The 23,863-nt window shown below is 37.3% G+C and overlaps 1 protein-coding gene across 1 annotated transcript; it reads left to right on the top strand.

Annotated features, from left to right (window-relative positions):
• The first annotated feature begins 209 nt into the window (after positions 1-209).
• LOC139876425 (disease resistance protein RUN1-like) lies at positions 210-10,889 on the top strand. Its single transcript, XM_071863734.1, has 7 exons — positions 210-553; positions 6,083-6,309; positions 6,805-7,933; positions 8,038-8,340; positions 8,444-9,250; positions 9,335-9,971; positions 10,423-10,889. Exons 1-7 carry the CDS (start codon positions 263-265, stop codon positions 10,539-10,541), a joined length of 3,513 nt encoding a protein of 1,170 aa, XP_071719835.1. The 5' UTR covers positions 210-262; the 3' UTR covers positions 10,542-10,889.
• Positions 10,890-23,863: the final 12,974 nt, after the last annotated feature.

Below are 23,863 nucleotides of genomic sequence, written 5' to 3'. Positions count from 1 at the left end.
TTAATTTAAAATTTTACATAAACTTACTTTGACTTGTTCTAACTCTTTTTTGGGCCCTTAAATAAAAACATATAATATGTTTGATTTAATTACTATAATATAATATGTTATCACCCCAGAATATTCCAACTGAAAAGTATGTAGCAGTTGACTTAAGCTTCCATTATAAAGAAACCACTCTTTCCTATAAACTATTACCAGTCATATAACTACATATATGTTCATTTCTATTATCACTTGTACATCCCAATAATAATTCATAATGGTTATTATCACCGAAGTTCCAGAAGACAACAAATATGGCGTATTTCTAAGCTTTAGAGGTATTGATACTCGTCTCGGTTTCACTGACCATCTTCATAAAGCACTCATAGATGTCAAAATTAAAACCTTTCTGGATGACGAAGAGATTGAAACTGGAGAAGATCTAAAACCCGAATTGGAGAGTGCAATTAAAGCGTCCAAGGCTTCTATAATCGTGCTGTCTAAGAATTATGCTACTTCGACTTGGTGTCTTGATGAACTAGTATTGATCCTCGAGCTGTTGGGTTTTGTTATTGGGTTTCCAAATATGAGTAAGTATTAACAAGCCCAAGCCCAACAAAATTAGGCCCATTGCTTGGTTAACTTGGTCAAGCATAGGAGGGCATCTTAAAACATCAAGTTGCAGGTGTTTTCATTATCAAGAGAGAAGAGAGTTCAAGAAAAAGAGAGAAAAAATCCCAATTTCCGTCACTTCTTACAGCAGTCCAGAAAACCTTCGATCCCCGGAGATCCGACCGTTGAATCTTCTTCATTTTTGGGCTGTGTCTTCCTGACATCAGTGCCAAGGTTTTCAACCGTTGAATTCGTCTAAAAAGGCCTGTAGGTCGAGTTATTGCTGCTGGAGCAGAGAGCAGTTTTTGGGTGTTTTATTCCTCTTTTGTCTTTATTTATTTCATATACTTGTTGATTGTTCTTGTTCAAGAGTATGATGATGTTGTATACCTCTAGTTGATCTAGAGAAGGATTATTGTATTGCTCTCCTTGTTGATGATAGTGGAATTTAAGTGGCTTACGAGTCCCGTGGTTTTTACTCTCGATTTTGAGGGGTTTTCCACGTAAAAAAGTCTCGCGTGTATTGTGTGTGCTTGATTATTCGTTATTAGTTGATTTGCTACTGATTTGGGGACTGATTTGGGTTGGTTTAGATATAGCTTGTTTGTTAGTTTCCTCACGGGTTCATACGGGTCGGGAAATGCTTGTCAAACGGGTTTGTTTCCGCTTTGTAGATTGCCCGTTGTGATTATTTTCCCATCAAATTGGTATCAAGAGCTAGGTTATTTGATTTGACTTGTGTGAAAGATGGAAGCTAATACAAGTAAAATGATTAGTTTAAATGGTTCAAATTATCATGTTTGGAAAGGCAAGATGGAGGATCTTCTTTATGTGAAAGATTATTATTTGCCTGTTTTTACTGAGGATAAACCTGAGGAAAAATCTGATGCTCAATGGAAAATTTTGCATAGACAAGTATGTGGGTATATTCGGCAGTGGGTTGATGATAATGTTGTGAATCATATTACTGGGGAGACTGATGCTAAAGCCTTATGGAAAAAGCTTGAGCAGTTATATGAACGAAAGACTGGGAATAACAAGTTGTTCTTAATTAAGCAGATGATGGCTTTGAAGTATCATGATGGGACTCCTATTACAGATCACCTAAATGCATATCAGGGTATTATAAATCAGCTTGCAGGTATGGGTATCAAGTTTGAGGATGAGATTCAGGGTCTCTGGTTACTTGGTACATTACCGGACTCTTGGGAGACTTTTAGGACATCTTTGTCCAACTCTGCACCGAATGGTACTATCACCATGGAATTGGCTAAGGGTAGTATTTTGAATGAAGAGATGAGAAGAAAGTCACAAGGTTCCTCTTCACAGTCAGATATCTTCGTCACAGAAACGCGGGGGAGAAGTCATAGTAGAGGTCAGGGTAAAAGAGGCAATCATCGTAGCAGCTCACGCAAAGGTAAATTTGCTAATGTTGAGTGTTATAATTGTCATGAAAAGGGGCACACAAAGTGGTATTGTCCAAAGTTGAAGAATGAGAAGAAAAAAGCATACGACAAAAATAAACAAAAGAAAAGTGATGGTGGTGATGATGATAAGGTTGAAGTTAACGCTATCACAGATGAGTTCTTTGTTTGTATTGATTATGATATGATCAATCTTACTCATGATGACATGAGTTGGATTGTTGATAGTGGTGCTACATGTCATGTTGCAATTTGTAGAGATCACTTCTCATCTTACACTCCAGGTGACTATGGATTTGCTAGGATGGGTAATGCCGGGTTATCAAAGATCGTTGGTATTGGAGATGTTTGTTTGAAATTTGACACGGGAATGGAGTTAGTTTTGCATAATGTAAAACATGTTCCGGATATGAGACTTAATGTTATTTCAACAGGCATTCTTGATGATGATGGTTATTATAACGGTTTTGGTAATGGTATTTGGAAACTAACTCTTGGTTCTATGATAGTGGGAAGAGGCAAGAAAGACTCAAGATTATACATCACGCGTCCGAAGATCATCCAGAACATTGTTAACGCAGTGGACAATGTTGATTCTACTGAGTTGTGGCATAAAAGACTTGGCCACATGAGTGAAAAGGGGATGTCTATCTTGTTCAAGAAGAATGTGTTGTCGGGTGTTAGTAGTATTGATTTGAGTAAGTGTTCTCACTGTTTGGCAGGGAAACAGACCAGAGTTGCGTTTAAGAGTCATTCTCCTTTTCGAATGGAGAACGTACTTGATCTAGTTCATTCGGATGTTTGTGGGCCTATGAAGACTAGGACACTTGGTGGATGTTCCTACTTTGTTACATTCATCGATGATCATTCCAGGAAGGTGTGGGTTTATACCTTAAAGTCAAAGGATCAAGTATTTGAAAAGTTTAAAGAATTTCATACACTAGTTGAAAGGCAAACGGGGAAGAAACTCAAGTGTATTCGGACTGATAATGGCGGTGAATACATTGGCAGATTTGATGCTTACTGTAAGGAGAATGGTATTCGGCATCAAAAGACTCCACCAAAGACACCTCAGTTGAATGGCTTAGCAGAGAGGATGAACAGAACTTTGGTTGAGAGAGTTAGATGTTTGCTTTCACATGCAGGGTTGTCCGATTCCTTTTGGGGTGAGGCTTTAAATACGGCAGTTCATATTATTAATCTAACCCCTTGTGTTCCTTTGCGTTTTGATGTTCCTAACAGGGTTTGGAGCGGCAAAGATGTTTCTTACCGTCATTTACGAGTTTTTGGATGTAAAGCTTTTGTTCATGTTCCCAAAGATGAGAGGTCAAAGCTTGATATGAAGACTAAGCCATGTGTATTCCTCGGCTATGGTGAAGATGATTTTGGGTACAGGTTATATGATCCAGTTCAGAAGAAACTTGTACGAAGCCGATATGTTGTTTTTACAGAAGATCAGATGTTAAAAGATGTTGAGAAGACAGATTCAGTTCCTCAAACTAGTGCTGATCTTGTTGATTTGGATCCAGTTACTCCACAATATGTTGGAGATGATGTTCATAATGATGAACATGGTACTGATGATGATTATGCTCCGGAGCAGGTAGAGATTCCAGTACCAGATGTGCCCCCATTTGTCCCACTTAGGCGGTCTACCCGAGACCGTCATCCTTCTGTTAGATATTCTGCTGATGAGTATGTATTAGTTACTGATGGGGGAGAGCCAGAATGTTATTCAGAAGCAATGAAAGATGAGCATAAGAAAGAGTGGGGTGAAGCCATGCAAGATGAAATGAATTCCTTACATGAGAATAATACTTATGAGTTGGTGAAGTTACCTAAAGGCAAGAGAGCTTTGAGAAACAAATGGGTGTTCAAAGTGAAGACAGATGAGCTTACTTCACAACCAAGGTACAAAGCTAGGTTAGTCGTTAAAGGATTCAGTCAGAAAAAGGGTATTGATTTTGATGAGATTTTCTCACCGGTTGTGAAGATGGGATCTATTCGAGTGGTTCTTGGATTAGCTGCTAGTCTTGATCTTGAGGTTGAACAGATGGATGTCAAGACTGCTTTTCTTCACGGTGATTTAGATAAGGAAATCTACATGATGCAACCTGAAGGTTTTCGGGTTAAGGGTAAAGAAAATTATGTTTGTAGACTTCAGAAAAGTTTATATGGGTTGAAGCAAGCACCGAGACAGTGGTATAAGAAGTTTGAGTCGGTTATAGGAAAGCAAGGCTACCGAAAGACAACTTCAGATCATTGTGTTTTCTTTCAGAGGTTTGGTGATGATGATTTCATCATATTGTTATACGTTGATGATATGTTGATTGTTGGTAAAAATATTAAAAGAATTGCGCAGTTGAAGCGAGAATTGAACAAGTCTTTTGCTATGAAAGACTTGGGGCCAGCAAAACAGATTCTTGGCATTCGGATTTCTAGAGATAGAGGTGCTAAGACGTTACATATATCACAAGAGCAATACATTGAAAAGGTGCTAAGTAGATTCAACATGAAGAATGCTAAAGTGGTTAGTTCCCCTCTTACAAACAACTTTAAGCTAACAGAAAGAGATTGTCCTACTTCAAAGGAGGATGTTGAGGAGATGGATATAGTTCCATATGCGTCAGCAGTTGGTAGCTTGATGTATGCTATGGTGTGTACTAGGCCTGATATAGCTCATGCGGCAGGTGTTGTTAGTCGGTTTATGTCAAATCCGGGTAAGAAGCATTGGGAAGCGGTTAAATGGATTATGAGATACTTACGAGGTACTTCAAAGTTAGGTATCACATTCGGAAATGGAGAGCTGATGCTTGTTGGTTATACAGACTCAGATATGGCAGGAAACAAAGATAACATGAAATCCACTTCTGGATATTTGATGACTTTCGCAGGGGGAGCAGTTTCATGGCAATCAAGGTTACAAAAGTGTGTTGCATTGTCTACGACCGAGGCTGAGTATATGGCAGCAACAGAAGCGTGCAAAGAACTATTGTGGATGAAAAGGTTTCTACAAGACCTTGGGTTTAAGCAATCACGATATGTGGTTCTTTGTGATAATGAGAGTGCGATTCATTTGGCTAGAAATTCTATGTATCATAAGCGGACAAAACATATAGATGTGCGGTATCATTGGATTAGAGAACGTCTTGAAGATGGTTCGTTTGAACTTGATAAAGTTCACACCGATGATAATGGTTCCGACATGTTCACAAAGGCTTTAGCAAGTGAGAAGCTCAAGGTATGTTGCTCGATCGCTGGGATGGCGATTCCTTTCTCATAATTGGAAAGGGGGAGATTTGTTGGGTTTTGTTATTGGGTTTCCAAATATGAGTAAGTATTAACAAGCCCAAGCCCAACAAAATTAGGCCCATTGCTTGGTTGACTTGGTCAAGCATAGGAGGGCATCTTAAAACATCAAGTTGCAGCTGTTTTCATTATCAAGAGAGAAGAGAGTTCAAGAAAAAGAGAGAAAAAATCCCAATTTCCGTCACTTCTTACAGCAGTCCAGAAAACCTTCGATCCCCGGAGATCCGACCGTTGAATCTTCTTCATTTTTGGGCTGTGTCTTCCTGACATCAGTACCAAGGTTTTCAACCGTTGAATTCGTCTAAAAAGGCCTGTAGGTCGAGTTATTGCTGCTGGAGCAGAGAGCAGTTTTTGGGTGTTTTATTCCTCTTTTGTCTTTATTTATTTCATATACTTGTTGATTGTTCTTGTTCAAGAGTATGATGATGTTGTATACCTCTAGTTGATCTAGAGAAGGATTATTGTATTGCTCTCCTTGTTGATGATAGTGGAATTTAAGTGGCTTACGAGTCCCGTGGTTTTTACTCTCGATTTTGAGGGGTTTTCCACGTAAAAAAGTCTCGCGTGTATTGTGTGTGCTTGATTATTCGTTATTAGTTGATTTGCTACTGATTTGGGGACTGATTTGGGTTGGTTTTGATATAGCTTGTTTGTTAGTTTCCTCACGGGTTCATACGGGTCGGGAAATGCTTGTCAAACGGGTTTGTTTCCGCTTTGTAGATTGCCCGTTGTGATTATTTTCCCATCACGAGCAACGTTTGATCTCTGACCATATTGTTATCCCAATCTTCTATCATGTGGAGCCCACTGATGTCAGGAAGCAACAAAACAGCTTCGGAGATGCGATGTCAAAGCATCAACAGACTATGGAGAAAGAAAGAAATATAGAGAGAAAAAGTCAACGGGCTAAAAAGATTAGAAAATGGAAAAAAGCACTTACAGAAGTTGCTGATCTAAAAGGAAAAGATGCAAAGGGCAGGTAATCTTTCTGATGTATCTTTAGATCTTACATAACATAACACCAATTGTTAAAAGAAATTGTTTATTACATCCATGAACTGTCTGTAACATAATCGAGAAGATATTTCTTAAATCTGTCTTCTCTTTGTTGTTTATCATTCATGATTTGCTTAATTATTTGGTTTACGAGGTATTCTGAATATTTGATTATATAATAGAAGAATCCTAATTAATAAAATGAATATGATATGACTAGCTTGAGTTGAATCTGTTTTAATAATCCAAAGCTCATATATCCAATCTTTGTTGTTTATCATCGATTATCAATTGGCTTAACTGATTTGGGTTTATGATTATCAAAATTCATGCTGAATATTACAAAAGTAACATCAAACAGCAGAACCCCATATAATAATAAATCCTACAAATATGATATGATATTATTCTTGGTTCATTATGCCTATTCATCTACTAATTAGTAATTTTTGTTGTACTCTGTAACATCCATTTCCAGGCGAGAGACGGAGCTTATCGATGAAATTGTTACAAATATTCATCGTCGGATAGGCGGATCCAAGATGACCACTCTACCATACCTTTTCGGGATGAAAGATTCCATTGAATTCGTCACATCGTGGCTGAAAGACGGAGCCTCACATACTGCTGACATTCTCACAATTTCGGGTATGGGTGGGATCGGGAAGACATATTTGGCGAGATATGTATATGCGTTGCATTCTCATTTATTCGAAAGAAGCAGCTTAATCGTAGATATCGGTTCTAAATGCGCTGAACAAGTTAATGGATTGCTTGATCTACAGAAACAACTTTGCAGTGACATTTCAAAAATAGGTCCGATTGAAGTTCATGATGAATTGGAGTATACTATTCAAATTGAGAAGGCACTAACTCAAAAAAAGGTGTTTATAATTGTTGATGATGTTGATGAAGTCAACCAGTTGTATTCGTTGCTCGGAAAGCGAGGTTTTCATCCGGGAAGCAAAATTATAGTAACTACCAAAAAGGCGTTTTTGACAGAGAAATATGCATTATCAATCAACCCTACAGTTCAACCCGAGCTTAAGAATCACTTATTCAAAGGCTTAGATACGAAAGCATCATTAGAGCTATTATGCCAACAAGCATTCCTGAGTAATGGTCCCAAGGAAGGTTATGAAGAAGTGTCGAAAAAGCTTATGGAATATTGTGAAGGACATCCATTGGCTCTTAAAGTATTGGGAGAGTCTCTACATAATAACACTGTAGTGGAATGGGAGGATCGGATAGAAGTGTTGAAGAAAGAAACCGATTCCCGAATTGACAATGTCCTGCGAACGAGCTATGATTCAATACCGTCGAACAATGATAAGGAATTGTTTAAGCATATATCTTGTTTTTTTGTTGGTCAAGATAGAGGTTTCACTGGAACTATTTTAAATGCATGTAAGATACGCACACTAGGTGGGTTCAGAAATCTCATTGATCGATGCTTACTCTTGATAGAAAATGATACATTGATGATGCATTCACTAATTCAAGACATGGGTAGAGATGTAGTACGTCAAGAATCACCTAAGGAGCCATGGAATCGTAGTCTGTTATGGTGTCATGAGGAGTCATTACAAGTGTTGAAACGGAAAAAGGTAACAACCATGTATACTTGTTAGTAGTCAAGCATGTTCTAAGTACTTTTAATTGTATATAGACATGGACACAACATTTTCATCTTTATTTTTTTCAATCGTAGGGTACAGTAAATATAAAAGGCCTCGCCCTTAACATGAAAATGATTAAGAAGGAGAAGTTGCGTAGACCGTTTGAACTTCAAACGGACGCATTGAATGAAATGTATGATCTGATGATACTACATCTTGATTATATCCAAATCAATGGTTCTTATGACAATTTTCCAGAAGAATTAAGATGGTTGCGTATGCATGGGTTCCCTTCAAAGTTTATATCTTCCGAATTGCCAATGGAGAATCTTGTTGCTCTTGACTTGAAATATAGCAATATTGAATCATTTGGTACCTGTTGTAGTGGGCAAAAGGTACCAATTTAAAATAAACAAAAAACACCTACTGACCTATTTCTCTCATATTATTTTGAACAAATTTTAGTTCATTAACTATTTGTACTCACCTTTTTTTCAGCAATTTTTTGGATCATTGAAGATTCTTGATCTGAGTTTTTGTAAACACCTTCAAAGACTAGATAGCTTTCTCGAACTCCCTGCACTAGAGAGGTTACTAGTTAGACATTGCACAAGTTTGATTCAGATTTGTGAATCACTTGAGCATTGTGTCGAATTAGTCCTCATTGATATGAGATACTGCAACAAGCTTGAGAAGTTTCCAAGAGCCATATGTAAGTTGAAGAAGCTTGAAACACTATTGATAGATGGTTGCAATACCTGTGAAAGTCAATTCATGGTGGGGCCTAGTAAACTTAATTTGTTTGAAATTTCTTTGTCGAGCTCACTAGTAAAGTTGTCACTTGCACATAATAATTTGTCCAACGAAGTCTTCCCCATGAACTTCAGTTTTCTATCCATGTTAAAAGATTTATGTTTGGATGGAAATCCGATTGTTTCCATGCCAAACTGTGTAAGAAGCCTTATTAGGCTTAAGAGTCTTAGTATGAAAGCCTGTAATATGCTATCGTCAATCGAACATCCTCCATCTTCACTTCAAACTTTGTTCATCGATACATTTGTAGACGATTCAAACAAATTGCTGCGGAGAATTGTTTTTGATCCAGAAATGTCCCCACTTTTGTTACTTGTACCTTGTGGACTTTTAGAAACTTCATCTGCTGTTGTAGTTGAAGGCATAGTCAAAAAACAACCTATGGCAGATGTTGACGAAAATTTATTAAATACTTTGGGCTGGACTGATTTAGATCCAATTAAAAAAAGTCACTTCCAAATATCAGGAAAAAATGATAAAACACAAACCCAGGTGTGGTCTAGTTATCTATCTTTCATTTTGTGAATAATAATTTATATATTACTTATGTTGGTTAATCTAAATTTTAATTGGCAGTTGTATTATGAATTTGGGATATTCAGCACATTTTACCGTGGGGGAGATATGCCAAACTGGATTAGGAATAGAAGCCAAGGGAAATCAATATCATTTTCTATCCCATCATCTTCTAAAAACATAAGAGGATTGAACTTCTGTTGTGTGAAGAATCATTTATATTGTGATACTGATATAAGCCTAAGCCAGGGGAAATCAAGATATGAGTTTCATTTGCCAACTATAAGAATTAGCAATATAACACAGAACCACATCTGGATATACATTCATTGTATTGATTCCACAAAATTCTCCGTAGATGAAGGTTATTTAACGTTCTTAAGCCACTGGATGTTCGGAATAAATGAGATGGTAGGCGGTGACCAGGTTACTATTACTGTAGAAGAATACGGAATTCTTCATTGGACAGAGGAGTGTGGGGTTAGCTTTGTGTATGATGATGATGAAAGCAATGAGGAAGAAGAAGAGGACATGTTGGGTTATTATAAGTCATGGAATCACATAATTGGTGGTGATCTCTCTGGTTTCCAGGCCACCACCGGAGAATACATCCTTCACACCAGAAATTTTACACGCTCTGATAGAGATATTTATCCATGGTATTCTTTTGGAGCTTCATCTATAAGACGTTATGAAGGTAGAACCTCTTCTTTTCTAAATAAAAAAAACTCTGTTCTCACGTATTTAGTTTTTATTTATATCTATTTCTATGAACATCACGAATAATATAAAAACGAAGACAGTTTACTTGATAAAACATTCCTGACCTGTTGAAACCGCAACTAATAATTTATGTATTACCAATGTAGCAATAGCTAAGTGTTACTCGGTATCTTTGAAGTTGGGCCCCACCATGTGTAAGCTTGAAGTTAAATTAGGCGCATTTCGATCATCATTCGCTGCAAGAGTTTACAACTCTTATGGCAGTGGGATGATGGTTGTTCCTGTCACATGTGTGGGGGAGGTAATTTTCTGGCATCCGACTCTTTTGGGGTGAGTCTGGAGAGTCGGGGTGTCCTTGTCTAACATACACCTTTTAAACTTAATAATATATGTATTGTGTTTACTCTTATTCTATTTTACGTCAGATGACAAAGTGTACTTTAGAGCGTTCTCCAAAAGGAAGTCTGACATACACAGTCGAGCGCATGATGTATGCTTTTCGATACCTAAACGTTTATCGCATATAACTAACCTAAGGCAATGAATATCTATGTTTAAATAATCAAATTTGTTAATTTCTAACAGGATGTTAAAAGCTTAAAATTTACAGCCTCGTGATGGATGCAAGCAAACAGAAAAACCATAACGTTCTTGGGCCTGACATGGTGACGTTAAAAGTATCATATTTAGCTCTCACCATTGATCACAATTCAAAATGTTTGGTATCAGGATGCATCTCGATTTGAATTGGGTTCTCAGTTTTTGAATCAAATTGAATTACCGAAAACGAATTCAAATGATATACTTTTTATTTTATAGTTATAAATGCCCTTTTATTATAATAGCTGAGTAATTTTCAGTACGTATTGGCTCATTGTTGTGATATTTTCCAATAAAATCTGTTTAGTAATAATTATCGGCCTCAAGTCTTACGCGGGCTTTTTGTTTCTTCATTCTGTTAAGTTTGCAATAATTCGATTTTAAAAAAGTCAGATTCATGGAAGTGTAATAAACTAGATATGAAAATCTACAATATTAGGAGATGGAAATTTAAGACCAATTCACCAAATTCAAGTGGTAACATTTTGATGAAAACAAGATTGGAAATTTAAGGCCAATTCACCAATTTCAAGTGGTAATACAGTTAATGAAAACAAGATAGTTATGGTTAATGTTTCAGTGGAAGCAAAAATCAGCTACGAATAGAAATGTCGAAAGCTGCAATGTGTTATAGAATGAAACCCGTGATTATTATTGGTAATATTGGTCCCTATTTATAGACTACACATGAAACTCTAATAACTTAATAAACACTAACGGACTCAAGCCCATAATCGGGTTGGGCCACTAACCTATAATCTAACACTCCCCCGCAACCCGAGCGGTGAAATCGCGGTAGCTCGGACTGAATGAAAACGCTAATATTGAAAAAAGCGTTAACAAATAAACAAATAAAAGTAACTTTTTTTTCTTCTCTTGTTTGATGCGCCGAATAGACAGATATTCGCGGATGTGGTTGCATAGTGCTTGACTGCGTATTCCTTTTCCGTAGCGTTTTTTTTCTTTTACGCCGTGACTTGTTTTGCCTAAGGATTGAGCAGGACTTGGGCATATCACTTTTGTCGACGATAACTATGATGCCCCGTACAAAACCATCGTGTACGAATCATCAACAACAAGATCATTACAAGGTTAAGTACTATATGCTGTAATTAAAGAAGTTGCATTCACGATAAAAAGGTGATGTCATAACCGACATTAAATGTTTTACATTTCAAAAGCATGCTTCACTAAGTAGAAGCAAATAATAAGTGTATGTGACCACAATGGTCGTTACAAGTCATAGTTCAAAAGTACGAATGTTTGAATGCAAAATAAAGTAGTTCATGCGATGACAACTCTAAGCAGCGGGTGTCTACAGCACGACTAGTACACAGCGGAAGCTAACCTCAAGCACCTGAGAAAAACATGCTTAAAAATGTCAACACAAAGGTTGGTGAGCTATAGTTTAAGTATAACAGTATGTAAGGTAGGCCACGAGATTTCAGTGCTACAAAGAGCGTTTCAAAACAGTATGATAAAGTATATGTTAACCGTGGGCACTTGGTAACTAACTTAACGTTTATACCCCCTGAAAGTACACTTGGCAAGTGCGTATGTCTACGAAGTATTAAACACTCGTTAAATGCTAGCGCTACTAGCCCGAGTGGGGATGTCAAACCCTATGGATCCATATCTAAGATTCGCGTTCATGGTTCAAAAACCAATGATTAAACGTTACCGAGCTAAAGGGAATGTTTCTGCCGTTATATAACCCACACATATATAAGTTTAAGTACTCGTACCTAGTATGTAAAACGTAAAATCCGCATGTATTCTCAGTTCCCAAAATAAGTTAAAGTAAAAAGGGAATGCTATAACTCACAATGATATGTAGCGGTAAAGTAGTAGTCGGGAAAGGTGTGCAAGTAAACGGTCCGAGGTCCTCAACCTAAGTCAAATAGTACTAAGTCAGTAAATCGTCTTAATAGGTTTAAAAGTATGTAATTAAGGTCTTAAGGGTCATCATCAATCATCATTAAACAAAAGGCGTAAAGTAGGTTTAGTTTATGAAAGTAGTTTAAAACAAAGTCTGACTTCAGTCAGTCACCACGGCCTCTACCCTTACTGAATTAAGGTGAGACCAGTGGCCATGGCTCCGTCTATGAGTCCCTTAAGTACGGTAAAATTTACAGAAGCAAACTCGTCTTCGTTTAACCGTGGTGACGGTTTAAGTGCGAGTAGGTCTGAAATTTCTGCACAACGTTAAAGGACATAGTGACGATCGGAGGGCCATAAATCCTAAACCGTAACTCGGATTAAGACGAGTCCTATATGAAAAGTTGTCTACTCGAAAAGTTCTATCTAAAAATAAAGGTTAGAACAGCCCAGGTCTACTGGTCTATTACAGAAACATCAGATCAGTAGCTTTTGGACAGAAACAGTAAGTTTAAAAGGGTTCCGGTGGTCTTGGTGCTTGATGTTCATCATGGTTCTCATCCTTGATGCATATAGCTTCAAGTGTACAACTTATTGATGTGTCTACATCATCTTAACCAAGTCTTGACCATCATAACCCTAGTGCAAGTCTAAGACATGAAGCACAACTCACTTAAGAGTTGCATGTAGTTTGATGAACCAAAGTTACATCAAAGTCTTAGGTTTGACACTTACATGAACTATAATAGAAATATTGAACTCTAAACTTGAAAGTTAACTAACTAATCAAGATCATAAGTAGTAGAACATAGTTCTTAGTTTGATCTTGAAGATCCAAGACTCAAAAGTCTAGATCCAAAGTTATATTTAAAGAAAACTTATTTGTGTGTTCTTGAACTTTCAGGGTTAACTTAATTTGTTCAAGAGATATGAGATCAAGACTAACTTGTAGTACTTGACCATATAAACTAACTACATGAAATTAAAGTGCATAAAATGAAGAAGTAACTAAGTAAACATGTAATTTTTTCATGGTTGTTCATACTTTAAAGATTCAAACCAAAGTTTGATCTTTAGAAAGTAAACTTTAAAGTTTACTTCATGAACTTCAAGTATGTCTTTCAACCATGAACTTTATAAACTTTGAACAAGTATTAAGTGAAGATCATAAACTAGAGAGTTTATGTCTTGTATGTTCTTGAAGATTCAAGATAAAAGAAGAATTAAACTAAGAAGTTTGATCCTTGTAAGTATGTAAGTAAAGAAAGATAATAACTAGTAAGTAAATAACAATAATCAAGTAACAACTACAACTAACAAAAGATTGTAACAATCAAAGAATCATGATGATTATGAGAGTCCTTGGTGGCAGTTTTAGAAAGAAAGAAAAGGAAGAACAAGTTAAAGTTACTTACAAAAGGATAAGTGAAATGAGAGAAAAGTTTGGAAGTAAAATGAGAAGTATGTGTGTGTGAGTGTGAATGAGAGAAACTAGTGGATGTAAGTAATGAAAATTGAAAACCAAAAACCCCTTGTAAGGGTGCTAGGCCGACGGTTCAAGTGGGGGAAGGGAAGAGGGATTTGTTTGTTGGTCTCTTACATGAAAAGCTTACAAAAGGTGGTTAATGCATGGGGTTTCATGGGGATAACAAGCTAACTAGATTCTTAATGGTTCAAACTAACTAGTTACTCTTTAATTGATACTTACATAAGGAAGACATGGGCTAAAAGGTCCATTAACATAAGTAGGGTGGGCTTGGAAGCCCAAGTTCAAGAGTCCATAACACTAATAAAGCCCAAGTACAATTAATGCTCAAGTAAATCCAATTAAATCCCAAGTAGCTAACTAATAGCCTTAGTTAATTAAAATGATTAATAAAATTAATCATGAATGTAAATAATATCTAGAAATATTATTCGTGAAGTTTCGTGCGTCACAAAGACGTTTCGGGCACTTAAAAGTCAAGTACGGGCAATCATGGCAACATGTAAATGTAATAACATACATTCGTTTAATCACACATATTAATAATAATAATTATTAATAAATAACGTTGAAAAAACCAGGGTCGTTACATTACCCACCTGTTAAAGAAAATTTCGTCCCGAAATTTAAGCTGAAGGTGATGGAGGAGTCGGGAAAAGGTGAGGATACTTCCGCATCATTTGATCCTCTCGTTCCCAAGTAAACTCAGGTCCTCGTTTGGCATTCCATCGTACTCGGACGATCGAAATCTTGTTGCGTTTCAAAGTTTTGATCTTACGATCCATAATTTCAACAGGTTCCTCCACAAAGTGGAGTTTGTCATCAATTGTAAGTTCTTCCAGTGGTATGATAAGTTCTGGTGCAGCAAGACACTTCTTCAAGTTTGACACATGGAAGGTAGGATGAACTGAGCTCAATTGTGCTGGTAGTTCCAAACGGTATGCAACGGGTCCAACACGTTCCAAGATTTCAAAAGGACCAATGTATCGTGGGTTCAACTTTCCACGTTTTCCAAAACGGATCACACCTTTCCAAGGTGCAACCTTTAACATTACACGATCACCAACGTTGAATTCAAAGTCTTTACGTTTAAGATCGGCATAACTCTTTTGACGATCACGGGCAGTCTTAAGTCTAGCTTGAATCTGAGCAATCTTCTCCGTCGTTTCGTGGACTACCTCGGGTCTGGTGATTTGCTTTTCGCCTACTTCGGCCCAACAAATAGGAGATCGGAACTTACGGCCATACAATGCTTCAAAAGGTGCAGCATTAATGCTCGAGTGATAACTGTTGTTGTACGAGAATTCGGCGAGTGGCAAATGCCTTTCCCAGGCCTTTCCGAAATCAATGACACATGCACGCAGCACGTCTTCCAAGGTCTGAATCGTTCGCTCACTTTGCCCGTCAGTCTGTGGATGATACGCAGTACTCATGTCGAGACGAGTTCCCATGGCTTCTTGCAAAGAACGCCAAAATCTAGAGGCAAAACGGGGATCGCGATCGGAGATGATCGATAAAGGTACACCGTGTCGTGATACAACCTCCTTAATGTATAATTGAGCAAGTCTTTCCATCGTATCAGTTTCCTTCATCGCTAGGAAGTGTGCAGATTTGGTAAGGCGGTCAACAATAACCCAAATAGTATCGTATCCGCCCACCGTCTTTGGCAGCTTAGTAATGGAATCCATTGTGATCCTTTCCCACTTCCATTGTTGGATTTCTGGCTGTTGAAGTAACCCAGAAGGTCTCTGATGTTCGGCCTTAACTTTTGAACAATTCAAACACTTCCCAACATAAGTTGCAACGTCCTTCTTAAGATTCGGCCACCAATACTGTTCTTTAAGGTCGTGGTACATTTTGCCTGCTCCAGGGTGAATCGAATATCTCGATTTGTGTGCTTCATCAAGTATCAGGTTTCGTAGATCTCCATAAAAAGGTACCCAAATTCTTCCGGCATAACATCGAAGTCCAGACTCCCTAACCTCGAATCGAGAGACAAGTATGTTCAAATGTTCATGAGATATGTTCTCCTCCTTAAGAGCCTCATCTTGGGCTACTCTGATCTGGCTGTTTAGTTTCGAATGGATGGTGATGTTCAGAGCCCTAACACGAAGAGGTGTCGTCCTCTCCTTTCGGCTTAAAGCGTCAGCTACAACATTGGCCTTGCCAGGGTGATAACGGAGTTCACAATCGTAGTCGTTGTGCGTCTCGATCCATCGACGCTGTCTCATATTCAGTTGCTTCTGATCAAAGATGTGCTGGAGACTCTTGTGATCGGTGAAGATAGTGCTCTTAGTTCCATACAAATAATGTCTCCACAATTTAAGTGCAAAGACAACGGCTCCAAGTTCAAGATCATGTGTAGTGTAGTTCCGCTCGTGAATCTTCAATTGGCGGGAGGCATAGGAAATAACCTTTGATCGTTGCATCAGTACACAACCAAAACCACTCTTCGATGCATCACAATAAACAACAAAGTCGTCACTGCCTTCAGGAAGTGATAGGATAGGTGCGGTGGTTAACTTCTTCTTCAATGTTTGAAATGCTGATTCGTGTGTGGGTTCCCAAATGAACTTCTTGCCCTTGTAAGTCAGTGCGGTCAAAGGACGCGCAATTAGAGAAAATCCTTCGATGAATCTTCGGTAATAACCGGCGAGACCTAGGAATTGGCGAATATGCGTCGGAGTAGTGGGGGTCTCCCACTTGCTGATGGCTTCAATCTTGGCGGGATCAACTTTGATACCCTGTTCGCTTACAACATGACCCAAAAATTGTACTTCCTTCAACCAAAATTCACACTTGGAGAATTTGGCGTAAAGTTGCTCTTGTCTTAAGAGTTCAAGCACTAATCGGAGGTGTTGCTCATGTTCTTCTTCGCTCTTAGAGTAGATGAGGATATCATCTATGAAGACGATAACAAACTTGTCCAAGTAAGGCTTGCAGACACGATTCATGAGATCCATGAACACGGCAGGTGCATTTGTCAAACCGAATGGCATCACGAGGAACTCATAATGACCATAACGGGTTCTGAATGCAGTCTTCATCACGTCACTTTTGTAGTGACCCGAACTTTTCCATGTTTATATATATTAATTGAGATTGATATTTACATGATTAAATGTTTCCAACATGTTAAGCAATCAAACTTGTTAAGATTTGATTAATTGAAATATGTTTCATATAAACAATTAACCACCCAAGTTGACCGGTGATTCACGAACGTTAATGTAACGACCCGCACTTTTTCGATCATTCTATACTTATAAGATTAATATTTACATAAATTAAACCTTGCCAACATGATAAGCAATCCAAATTGTCGAGATTTATATTTCCGAAAAGAGTTTTACACAACGTTTGACCGTCTAGTTTGACCGATGATATCACGAACTATACAATATATGATAATTGTACGTTTGTGTATATAAATGTATATATACATATTTAACATGATTAATAAATGTTTTAATATCTCATTTTGTATTAATAACAACAAGTTATATGTGTATTTTGAAACTACTAACTTAAGTTTTCAAAACGATAACTATACGTAACGTTATTTGACATAAATACTTAAGACTTATAATGTTTATACATATATCGTATAAGTAATGTATTTAATCACTTTTAAGAACTTAAATACATAAAATCATATAAGTGTATTCACAAAAGATAGCTATATTTGAATCCTCATTCCATTTTTCACAAAATTTCTATACGTATACCTAGAGTATTTGTACTCGTATCATACCAAGCTTCTATACGTATTTACTAATAGTAAATACACATCAAAATCACCACCTAACCAGCCATTATTCATGCCATGAGGGCTAGGTAATTGAACTTGGAAGCAATTAGGACTAGATACATAAAATTATCACTTGAAATTTTGTCTCCATACTCCCCCATTCACGTTTTTTTAAAGGGTTAGGAGTAACCCATTTTTGATTCATTTTACTCCAAGTATCTAGCCAAAACACACACATACTTATGAACCCTAAAACACCTTAACCACCTCAGCTCATAACCTTGAAGATCTAGCTTCAAAAACCATACTAAAACACCATAAGAAAACCATACAAAAACACTTCAAGAAAACCCTCCAAGAACACCAACTTACTTCCAATCTTTCATCCACTTCTATCACCCTTTTGATTCTAGCTTCTTACTTCTCTTTTACAGCAACTTCATCCAAGGAACTTGAGGTAGAATATATGTTCATAACCTTATTCGATTCATATATATATAGCTATCATATTTTGTGGTATACAAGTTTAACAACAAGAACATAGTTTGAATGTTTTCAAACTTGTTTGCAAACTAAATAGATCCTTCTAACTTAACTTTTAAAATACTTCAAGACCTGTAATATAACTTATGTATATGCTAATTTAACAAGGTAAAACTTGGTTTTTCAAAGTATAGGTATTTTTAGAAAAATGGTCATTAAATGATTTTGTTGTAACGAAAATGATTAACTTCATAAGTTTCACTAAAGTTTGACCTATGCCGTGTGATTTTGAATACAAACTAAGGTATTTACAGTTCATAGTCTTAAAGAGGGACTCGATCCAAGGAGATGGCAAGTTGAATCAACGAAAACGGACTTGTAACGAAGAAACTATGACCGAAACAAAATTGGTTATCCAAGGCTTAAATGACTTCGGGATTCATTGGAAAAATTTACATAAAATCACATACTTCTAAGATAACATGATATTTTATATATATGTACTCATAATTCAATTTCATATGGTTCAGGATCACCCGTAAGCAACACGAGAAGATTAATCATAAGATCCCATGATTGTACGCAACACGTCATTTGACAACACCGGTACCATGGGTCAAGATTAATCTCGACCAATACATTTATGATGGGGTTTTACGGGAGTTTTATTTATTTCGTTGGGGGTTGTATTTATTCATTGCGGGTATATTAAACATCTAAAAATGAACCATTAAAAATTGAATTGCTAACCTCGGACTGCTAACTTCGGACTAAGGAAATATTCAAAGTATTAAAAGTATAACAAGTATATATATATAACGTTTGTTTAAAATGAAAACATATTGATATATTATATATGGATAGGTTCGTGATATCAACCGGAAGACCGAGTCAAATTATTTATATCATCAAGACAAAAGTGAGTATATAGTCCCACTTTTAAACTCTAAATATTTCGGGATGAGAATACATGTACTTTATGTTTTACGCTATGGACACAAGTAACTGAAAAATATATTCTACGTTGAGTTGTACCACTGGCATACTTCCCTGTAGCTTGGTAACTAATATTTACAGCGGTATTGTAAACGCGAATCCTGTTGATAGATCTATCGGGCCTGACAACCCCAACCGGACTGGACGACCAGTATTCAACGGTTGCACAGTACTTCGTTTTGTGACTACACTTGGTACGGTGTAGTAAGATTTCATATTAAAGGGAATATGCGACGTGAAAATGTTAAGTATGGTTACCGAGTGCTCAACCACTTAGAATACTTTTATTAAACTGTTTATATACGAAATCTTGTGGTCTATATATATATATTGCTGCCGGCATTAAACCTATATCTCACCAACTTTATGTTGACCTTTTTAAAACATGTCTATTCTCAGGTGATTTCTAAAGCTTCCGCTGTATCATGTTGGATCTAACCAGGATCTTGCGTACGCATGTTTGTGTCAAAAATAAAACTGCATATCCAAGATGTTGCATTGTAAAATATGCTAGAAACCGTGTTGTTGTCATCATTTGTAAAGTTTGTAAGTCGAAGATTATCGCTAAACGTTAATCTTCTTTTTATTGTCTTAAGCTTGTAACAAAAATAATGGTTATGGTTTGTAATGTAAAATATATGCAGTTTTCTTTCAAAAATGTCTCATATAGAGGTCAATACCTCGCAATGAAATCATACGTTATCTAACGCGTTCTTATGGTTAAGGACGGGTTATGACATGTGGTATCAGAGCGTTGGTCTTAGCGAACCAGGTTTGCATTAGTGTGTCTAACCGATAAGTCGTTAGGATACATTAGTAAGTCTGGACTTTGACCGGGTCTGATTTAAAAACCATTGCTTATCATTGTTGGTTAAAATTTATATGTAAATATTATGTAGTACTAATGGGTTAGTTGTTATATGATAGATGTCGGGCTCAAAACTTGTTATCACATTCAGCGATTCCGAACCAGAATCTTCAGATTGTGTTTCAGTCATTAACATATCCGATGACGAAAATGGTATTTTTGGGGAAGACTCACAATTTCCAGATGAACCAACTATAGAAATATCGGAAAGTGAACCCGAGGAGGAAAGTGAACCCGAAGAGGAAAGTGAACCCGAGGAGGAAAGTGAACCCGAAGAGGAAAGTGAACCCGAGGAAGAAATACTAGAAATTACGAAAGAAAAATTCGATCAAGGAAAGAAACGAAAAGCGAATGAATTAGAAAATTCAAATCCCGAACTTAGTAAGAATGACGTAGCACCAATTCCACTCAACACTACCACCCCTATTCCCGCTATTCCTATTAGTGCAATCCCCGCATCTAGTTCTTCGGCTCCTCAGCCAAAACGTAGGCAGACAGCTAGGATAAGCGTTAGGCCATTCATTGGAACTAAACGCCCTAGAAAATAGACCGAACGATGCACTGCCGTATTAAGCCATGGAATCATATAATGTTTTGTATAATATTATTAGTGTGGTTTGCTTAAAGTTTGATGTAAGATAAGCATATGTAAAATAGCGAAGTATGAAATGCAATAATTTTCCATGGTTAAGTATTATTTAGATTGTAGTAATTGATTCTGTACTAAGCTATTAAGTATGAACATTAACGGGTAGGTACTACCCAAGATATAATTATAAAACGCTAATAAGAAGAAAAGGCTTTTATAATAATACCTGGTTCATATTATTAACAAGCTATAAATGTACTATAAATACACACTACATCTATAATAATCCATGTGAATAATTATTTTCTTTCATTAGGAAATGGCGCGATTGAACCGAATGACGGAACAAGAAGTCGAGAACTTCATCAACCAGCGAGTCAACGATAGAATGCTATGGGTCGAAGCTGCAAGAGCTACTGCAGCTAATCCAAATCCTCGCGTAGGATGCTCCTACAAGACGTTTCAAGCTTGCAAACCTTCATCATTCAGTGGAACGGAAGGACCTATCGGTTTAACCCGATGGATAGAAAAGATGGAGACGGTGTTCAAAATCAGCGGTTGTGATGAAAAAGACATGACCAAGTATGCATCGTGCACTTTACAAGATAGTGCACTCACATGGTGGAAGAATTATGTGAAGGCGGTAGGAGGAGATGCAGCTTATGATACTCCATGGGAAGAATTCAAAGCAATGATAATCACCGAGTATTGTCCAAGGAATGAGGTTATTAAGTTAGAAGATGAGTTACGAAGTTTGAAGGTGGTTGGTACTGAAATCACCAACTACAATCAGCGATTCATGGAATTGGTTTTACTATGTCCTGAATTGGTTCCAACCGAAGCACGGAAGATTGAAATGTACAAAGGTGGTTTGCCCAAAAAGGTCAAGGCAAACGTTACAGCATCGAAACCTAAGACAATTCATGAAGCTATAACCATGGCAAACGAGCTAATGGATCAGGTCATTTTGGACAAGAAAGCATTCAATACTGAGGTGAAGGTATTGGGGAACAAGAAAAAGTGGAATGGAGGTTATGATCGAGGTAACCAACAACAACCTTATAAGAAACAAGAAACCACGAAAGGTGCGGGTAGCGGTTCAGGCTTTGGTTACAAAGGACAAAGTCCTTTATGCAACCGTTGTCACAAACATTATTTTGGTTACTGTAGTGTGTTGTGCACTAAATGCAATAGACAGGGACATCTTGCTGAAGATTGTAAGGCTCTCGTTACAAATGCAAATGGTAACAAGACTCCTGCCACCAACGCAAATAGAACTGCTTTGGCTAACATTACTTGTTTTGGGTGTGGAAAACAAGGTCACTATAAGAGCCAGTGCCCGAATCAGAATGGCGGACCTGCACGTGGAAGAGCGTTTGTTATTAATGCTAGAGAGGCACGAGAAGACCCGGAACTTGTTACGGGTACGTTTACCATTAATAACTTATCAGCATCTATTTTATTTGATACTGGCGCCGATAGAAGTTACGTGTGTATAAATTTTTACACTAAATTGAATTGTTCATCATTACCTCTAGATGCTAAGTACTTGATTGAGTTAGCTAATGGTAAGCTAATTAAAGCCGATAAAATTTGTCGTGATTGTGAAATAAATCTAGCCGGAGAAACGTTTAAAATCGACTTAATACCCGTGGAATTAGGAGGTTTTGATGTAATAGTCGGCATGGACTGGATGTCCAAAATAGGAGCGGAAATTGTTTGTGCCAAGAAGGCAATTCGTATTCCTGGTAAGGATAAAATACCGGTGATGATTTATGGAGAGAAGGGTAAGTCAAAGCTAAAACTCATTAGCTGTTTGAAAGCCAAGAAGTGTTTAGAAAAGGGATGTTACGCTATTTTAGCACATGTTAATAAAGTCGAAAAGAAAGAAAAGTGCATCAACGACGTGCCTGTGGCAAGAGATTTTCCTGAAGTTTTTCCGGAAGAGTTGCCGGGATTACCTCCATTTAGATCGGTAGAATTTCAAATAGATTTAGTACCAGGAGCTGCACCAGTGGCTCGTGCTCCATATAGACTTGCACCGTCCGAGTTAAAAGAACTTCAAAGTCAGTTAAAAGAATTACTGGACCGTGGATTCATACGACCGAGTACTTCACCGTGGGGAGCTCCAATTTTATTTGTTAAGAAGAAAGATGGATCTTTTAGGATGTGTATAGACTATCGTGAATTAAATAAGTTAACTATCAAGAATCGGTATCCACTACCGAGAATTGATGACTTATTTGATCAATTGCAAGGATCATGTGTTTATTCAAAAATCGACTTAAGATCGGGCTATCATCAACTACGCGTCAAAGAAGAGGATATTCCGAAAACTGCTTTTCGGACACGTTATGGTCATTACGAATTTTTGGTTATGCCGTTTGGATTGACGAATGCGCCAGCTGTATTCATGGACCTCATGAATCGAGTTTGTAGTCCGTATTTAGATAAGTTTGTTATCGTTTTCATTGATGATATTCTTATCTATTCCAAGAATGAGCAAGAGCATGAAGAGCATTTAAGGTTGATACTGGAGTTGTTGAGAAAAGAACAACTTTATGCTAAATTTTCTAAGTGTGCTTTCTGGTTGAAAGAAGTGCAATTTCTTGGTCACGTTGTTAATAGCGAAGGAATTCAGGTTGATCCAGCAAAAACTGAAGCTATTGAAAAATGGGAGACTCCTAAGACACCAACGCAGATACGTCAATTTTTGGGTTTAGCCGGTTATTATAGAAGGTTTATTCAAGATTTTTCCCGAATAGCTAAGCCGCTGACAACATTAACGCAAAAAGGGAAGAAATACGAATGGACCTCGGAGCAGGAGAACGCATTTCAATTACTGAAGAAGAAGTTAACTACGGCGCCTATTTTATCGTTACCTGAAGGGAACGATGATTTTGAAATATATTGTGACGCTTCGCGACAAGGTTTTGGTTGTGTTCTTATGCAACGAAAGAAAGTAATTGCATTTGCATCTCGACAATTGAAGATTCACGAGCGGAATTATACGACGCATGATCTAGAATTGGGAGCAGTCGTGTTTGCATTGAAGATGTGGAGACACTACTTGTATGGGGTTAAATTCACTGTGTTTACTGATCATAAAAGCCTTCAACATATTTTTGATCAGAAACAGCTGAACATGAGGCAACGTAGGTGGGTCGAGCTGATAAACGACTATGATTGTGAAATTCGTTATCATCCCGGGAAGG

Source organism: Rutidosis leptorrhynchoides, chromosome 11 (genome assembly GCF_046630445.1).
Source record: "Rutidosis leptorrhynchoides isolate AG116_Rl617_1_P2 chromosome 11, CSIRO_AGI_Rlap_v1, whole genome shotgun sequence".
Taxonomy (NCBI): Eukaryota; Viridiplantae; Streptophyta; class Magnoliopsida; order Asterales; family Asteraceae; genus Rutidosis; species Rutidosis leptorrhynchoides.
Note: the sequence above shows the minus strand (reverse complement) of the source record. Positions and strands in the feature narration are given on the sequence as shown.